At 45.7% G+C, this 7,021-nt stretch overlaps 1 protein-coding gene across 1 annotated transcript; it reads right to left on the bottom strand.

The window, feature by feature from the left end:
* Nucleotides 1-4,755: 4,755 nt before the first annotated feature.
* Nucleotides 4,756-6,021, bottom strand: LOC144963907 (uncharacterized). The gene has a single exon (XM_078897853.1). It carries the CDS (start codon nt 6,019-6,021, stop codon nt 4,756-4,758), a length of 1,266 nt encoding a protein of 421 aa, XP_078753979.1.
* Nucleotides 6,022-7,021: the final 1,000 nt, after the last annotated feature.

The following is a 7,021-nucleotide window of genomic DNA, read 5'->3' as shown; positions in this document are numbered from 1 at the left end:
TGTCAACGCCCAAGTGCCGCAGTTATACAGAAGTACCGGTTTTACAAGAGCACGGTACAGTTTCAGTTTGGTTTTTCTCTTTATTTTGTCACCTCTAATCCATACATTGGTGAGTTTACTGAGTGCGGCGTTTGATAGCTGTTTTCTTCTTTGTACATCCTCGGTGTCTCCAATTAGTGAGCCGACTTTCTTTGTTCTTTTCCATTCCTCTTTGTTCCTCGATATTGTTGTAAATTCGGTTTTATTGGCATTGACTTGGAGGTTATATTTCATGAGGGTATTTTGTATGATGTCTATATTTGCTGTGTGTTGATCCAATAAAATCTACATCATCTGCATAGGCGATTTCTCTTGGGATTGCATTCTCAATATGAGTCGTTGGTTTTGGAATGACTTTTCGAACTTCTTTCAGAGCGTGTTCTAAGTATATTGTGAACAGAATCGGGCTCAGACTATCTCCTTGGGGGGTCCCGATGTTACTTTCGAACTGCGTCTGTTTTGTGGCCCCGTATATCCTTGGTTGTATCTTTGTGTTGCTGAGGAGAAATCGGATTATTCGGAGCTCGTCTTCGTCTACTATGTCTGTTAATATCTCCAAAAGTTTTCCTCTGTCGATCGTATCAAAGGCTGCGGACATATCGATTCCGGTTATTGTTATGGATATGTTTTCTTTGAGTGCCTTTGCTGCCAGCCATTTATGTGTCCATACAACGTCCGATGTGCTTCGTTCTTGGCGAAACCCGCTTTGGCTATGTAATAGATATTTTTCTATTTTCGGTCTAATTCTGTTGAGGACAATAGTTGACAGTTTTTTCTTATGGTATTCAGTAATGTTATTGGGCGCAGGTTGTTTACGGGTCCTTTCGTTTTTCCTGGTTTTTGTATTGTAATTAGGACACCGCTGTTTATGTCCCAGTCTTTGTGTGTTGAGAATGTTCTGTTCATTATGTTTGCAATGCTCAGATCCAGGGAGAGGGTACCGCATTTCAGCAATTCAGCGGGAATTTCATCTTCGCCTGGGGATCTGTTATTGTTTAGGCACTTTATGCTATTTCTAACTTCAGTTGTTGTGATGCGGTTGTTTAGGTCTCTAGGGTTTCCTGAGAAGGGCGATATTTGTGAGACTTGTTTGTGAAATTTCTGCTGGAAGTGGTCAGTTACAATGTCAAGGATATCGTTGGGATTTGTTGTCTGTTTGCCAAATTTATCCTGTAGTTTTGGGTTCTCGAATGGTTTTCGGTTCAGAGATTTCGTCGCTTTGAACATAGACGATGCGTTATTTTTGGACTTTTCTATGTCTTCCACTTTTTTGTCTAATTCCTCGTTTCTGTGTTTTATTGTAAGTGATCGAATGGAACACGACTAACACAATTTAAAAAGATCGACCACACACTCCCCCATTTCGGAGGTAAGACACTCCCTCCTTTTTACAAAGAATGTGTAGGACTAGTAAACAAATACCCAGACACAATAAATAAACAATTAGACAGTAAACAGATATACAGAACAATAAACACACCAAACAAACGCAGAGAACAAGACCTAATGCACGCATCAGGACTAACATTAGACAACATGAGAGTGGCCTCAGAAAACTTACATAAACATGACACTTCTAGATACAGTAAGCATATAACATACAGACTGATGTTCAACGCCTTACCAACAAACAACACGCCCAGATGCGCCTTATGCCGAGCGCTTTGTCCAACACAAAATGTACACATTTTCACAAACTGCATTAAAACAAAAACACTGATTAGAACCACAATAAACACAATACAAAAAACAATACGACAACCCATACATACAGAAATAGCATTTAGACACAATATCATCCCCAAAACTGACAATGCAACACATGAAATAAACATACACATCCTAGCAGCAGCAAGACAAGCGATATGGACAGCATGGATAGATCAAGTACATAAACAAAACACCACTAATACCGACATGTCATTAATATTTCTTAACATAATACAAAAGAAATACAAAAACGATTTAGATAAAGAGAGAGAAACAACATGGAACAAATATACCGACCTAATAACACAATTCAGATAGATGACCTTCCACCGAGACACTTCAACTCTCTGCAACACACCCACAACCTGACCTTACCCCTCCCCTCCGCCCCCCCCCCCCCCCTCCCGAGTGAGCTAGCTTTATTAACCTTATTTATACATATATTATTTACACCTCTATTATCGATCAATTACCTGACTGATCACTTACTATTATATCTTCCCACTCCTAGCATTTAGTTATTCCTCCTTCCCTTATTTTTTGCTGTATTATTATCCTCTTCTATAATAACTTCCCTTCTCGCCCTCCCTACCACACTGATATAGCCATAACTTTTTCACCAACTTCACTGCCGAACAACCTGGTTACAAACAACGAGGTGCGTCCATGTCTTTTCTTTACCCCCCCCCCCCCCCCCCCCTTCTCTCTCAGCATTGATAATGATACACAACCCGATGAATCGATCATCCTTCTCCAAACTCTTCGGCCTCCGGAATAATATAATCAGAACCATTCTGTATTTAACTAATTCTAACCTTTTCCTTTGTTCTAACCCCGCCCCCCCCCCCCCCCCCTCCCTCATACAGTACATCCAATCCTACCCCACATCTAGATAGACAATACAGACAGCCCCCTTCCCATCACCCTGATACAAACGGAGACGGGAAAGAATACCAACATAAACGACAGAAGATCACGCCAAGGAAAAATGCAGAGTACCACCTTTTTTGTATTTTTATTTATCTGATTGCAAAACTATAGCTAGAGTAGAGAACGCAGACCCTATTTCGGCTCTAAAAGATCATGTGGCAGATAAAACCATCTAATAATAAATGATACTAATACTAACATACAAAACAACATACCCCCCCCCCCCCCCCCAACCAAAAATCCCCACTTATACTAAACTCAACAAAATAACAATAACAAACCTCCAAGGAAAAGACGTGACACAAGTGTTTAGTAAGATTTTTTTTTTTTTTTTTTTTTTTATTTATTTTTTTTTTAAACAACGAATCAATCTTCCGATGCGGCCCCGGTGAACTCCGCGCAACGGCCCATGGCAAAGACGGCGCGGGGCAATGTGTGTGCCGCGCAGCATGCCGGAGGGGTCTGGTCCCGCCCAACCCGCCTGAAGCGCGGCTGAAACAATTGCGCTGCGGCGTCTAGACTGCCGTGGACTACATGTATGCAGATGAGATCAGTCGGGGCCGACTCGGAAAGAAAAATATTTACAATATTTATAATATTAAAACGTACACCTTGTACACCCCCAGTCACAACCCCCCCCCCCTCCCCCCCCCCCCCCCCCATGATTCTAATTTTAACGAAATCTTAACCATATTCATAGAATAATAAAATAACCAATGCTGCATAGGAAAAGACCACGCGCACAGTAGTTAAAGCAGCGAATGACGCTCGGCTAGAGAGCGGGAAAGTGGGTGGCCACCCTTGGACTCCTAAGGGAGCAAGGGAATAGGTTACTAACAAATTAATCAAAAGTTTCCTTTTAAAAGCATAACCACCTTCATCACCAGTTCCAATCTACTCCCATAATTTAGCAATAGCCCAAGAACAACAACCGACCACAACAATTAATAAACCCACAAGACGATCGGCCCGTGTATTCAACATCCCAACAACAGAAGCAATTCAGAAACCCCCCCCCCCCCCCCCCCCCCACCCCCATCCAACCTAAAACCTAAACCTAACCTCATTTCCACAATAACCTCATAATTCAGAAGTTCGAATATTCCGATCAGCTGATAGCCTTCCAACTACCACCAATCCAAACCCTCAGAATCCAACACCCCCCCCCCCCCTACTAAACCTCTACCAGTCCCAGACATTTTATCTAAACAACATTACAAACAGCCCTGAATCATCAATAAACCGATTGGTACAGGATCTCTGTCATCCACCAATCACAACGACACATTTTATCTACTCTCCACATCCAACCATGATCAGCTATTTAATTGTTAATTTAAATCATCTAAAAAAGTAACAAAATTTATTACAACCCACCAACCCAATATATCCTCTAACTGACCAACTGCCCAATTAACCCCCCACCCTCCATGAACGCGTTAGGCAACATTAATATTTCAATCTTATTTCATCCTTTAACAAAAAACAAAAAAAAAAAAAAAACAAAAAAAAAAATTATCATAACGAACGATACAGAAGCAGTTAATGCCAATGCCTTTCTACTGCTACTACTACTAAACATAATAATTAACCTAACAAATAAAATTGTTACTAATTAAGAGGGTCATTAGATAGGGTGGCCTGGGTCTAAAAAAAAAACTGGAATAATCTGTTACAAGAACGTGAGTCTCATTGTCACAATTATAATATAACCACTATGTTAGCCACTGTGGCGTGTGCGCAGTTGGTCGACGTGTCTTCTCAAAGTAGGACCATCCGGCACGATTTTCACATCGAACATTCGGTTTTCAATCACTGATGCTACAATCGCTGGCACCCACTTGTCCCTACGCCCCCTCTGAAAAGACAGGGCATAGCACTGGCTGTTCACTGTGAACTTAGTTTTCCTAGACGAGCGAAGATTTACACGGCTGTGAGGCAGGAGCACATCTATCTTCGCCCGTATCTGTCGACCAATCAGAAGTTCGCTTGGGCTATAGCCACTGCACAGGGGAGTTCTCCGGTACTGGATCAAGAACTCGTGTAAGGCCTCACTGGTACTGAGGCTGGACTTCCTTAGCGACTTTTTAAATGACTGTACCAGTCTCTCAGCTGCACCGTTGGTCTCTGGATGATACGGGGCTCCCTGTTGGCAAACTCAGCTGACGAGAAGCACTGCGCATTATCAGTGACGATGGTATGCGGGTAGCCAAAATGCGCAAAATCCTCGTCCAGCTTTTGAATTGTCGCCTTCGTGGTGATGGATGTCATCTGGTGGACACACGGATATTTGGAGTATGCATCCACCATCACGAGCCAGTTGTGTCCTTTGAAATTCACGGCGTGGTCGATATGGACACGTTCCCATGGTTTGTCGGGCATAATCCATGGCTGTTTTGGAGGCAAAGGTCGGGCCGCATTCCATTTGACCTTTGTCACCGACTTTACTCGTTGATGTTGACTTCTCTTCCAACAGGCAGACTTTATGTGGCCCTTAATGCCGCAGTGGTGGCAAAGGGCTTCCTTGAATCGACAGGCATCACTCGAGTGGTTCCCGAAGCACCGGTAACATCGGGTTTTCTGATTCCCGTTCTCCGCTGATTTTGATTGGCGGTTGATCTCTGGAGACGGTTCGTTATTCGCCGTGGGCAGTTTACGAGCCGGATTTCGATTGGGCTGGAACTTAAACACATCGGCATTTGATGTGCCGACCGTCTCTCTGGCAACTTTTCCAGCCTCCTCCACTTCCGCGGCGATTTGAATGGCTCGATTGAACGTCAGCTCGTCGTCCTTTACTTTAAACAAGGCTTTGACGATAGCCTCGCTGTTGATCGAGCAAACGAATCGAGTCCTCATTGCCTCGTCCAACGGGTCATTGATCGAGGCAAAATCACATGTAGCTGCCTCTTGCCGAATTCTCGCAGCTAACTCGTGGACAGTCTCTCCTGGCTTCCTTTCTGTTCGTGTCCAGAATTTGTAACGCTCCCGAACAACGAATCTTTTGGGGTTGAAATGGTCAACCATGTGCTGCTCGATCTCATCCATCGATAATTCGTTGACGTCCTTGGGAGGAACGCTCTGTGAAGCCAGGTTTGCCAGCAGCTTGAAGATGGCACACGATTGGTTGGTGAGAAAAATCTCCGCAATCCTGTCCGATGGAATGGAGTTGGCCTTTACGAACGTCTGGAAACGTGACCAATAGTCCGTCCACAGCTCTGCGTTTGAATCAAACTCGCAGAACCTGGTGTTGGTCACTGACGACTTGGGACGATCCATCAACAAGGCCATTAACGTTTCCATCTGTTGACGCTGCAACTCCATCTGCTGTTGTTGTTGGGCCATCTGATCACGCAATAGCCCAATGAGCTCCTCGTTAGTCCATGTTGCTCGTGTAGTCATGACGATACGTCCAAAGCAGCCAATGAACTATCAGCAGGCCGATACGTCGCTCCGCTAGTTGGTTTTCCGTGCTGTCCGATACAGCAAAAAGTAGGTCAACCGTTTGACCCAGTTCCTCCTCGCACGTCCGACACGGCAAGGCAGGCTTGTCCTGATGAAAACGTCCAAAACCAGCCAATGGACGGTCAGTAGGTCGATACGTCCGACTCCGCTGGTTGGTTTTCCGTGCTGTCCGATACAGCAAGAAGTACGTCACCCGTCCGACACGGCAGGTACTCCTCGCACGTCTGTCACGACAGGCAATCACGTCCTGATGATTCTTCCACGTCTGTCACGACTGACAGTCACGTCCTGATGATTCTTCCACGTCTGTCACGACTGACAGTCACGTCCTGATGATTCTTCCACGGCTGTCACGACTGACAGTCACGTCCTGATGATTCTTCCACGTCTGTCACGACTGACAGTCACGTCCTGATGATTCTTCCGCGTCTGTCACGACTGACAGTCACGTCCTGATGATTCTTCGAAAACAGCCAATGGACGGTCTTCCCTGTCAGCAAGTCGAAACGTCGCTGTACATACACGTCCGACTCCGCTGGTAAGTTGTCCTTGCTGTCCGATACAGCAAGATAAGTAGGTCACGGCAGGTTCTCCTCGCTCGTCTGGCACGGCGGGGCAGGTAGGTCCCCCTCGCTCGTCTGGCACGGCAAGGCAGGCAGGTCCCCCTCGCTCATCTGGCACGGCAAGGCAGGCAGGTCCCCCTCGCTCGTCTGGCACGGCAAGGCAGGCAGGTCCCCTTCGCTCGTCTGGCACGGCGAGGCAGGTAGGCCCCCCTCGCTCGTCTGGCACGGCAAGGCAGGCAGGTCCCCCTCGCTCGTCTGGCACGGCAAGGCAGGCAGGTCCCCCTCGCTCGTCTGGCACGGCAAGGCTCGTCCTTCTT

The sequence above is a fragment of the Berghia stephanieae genome, chromosome 2 (genome assembly GCF_034508935.2).
Source record: "Berghia stephanieae isolate SIO BIC M18660-M18661 chromosome 2, UCSD_Bste_1.3, whole genome shotgun sequence".
Lineage (NCBI taxonomy): Eukaryota > Metazoa > Mollusca > Gastropoda > Nudibranchia > Aeolidiidae > Berghia > Berghia stephanieae.
This window is presented reverse-complemented; position numbering and strand designations above follow the sequence as displayed.

What these genes read in the sequence shown, in the direction of transcription:
- LOC144963907 (XM_078897853.1), bottom strand. Translation starts at nt 6,021, where the DNA reads ATGGCCCAACAACAACAGCAGATGGAGTTGCAGCGTCAACAGATGGAA.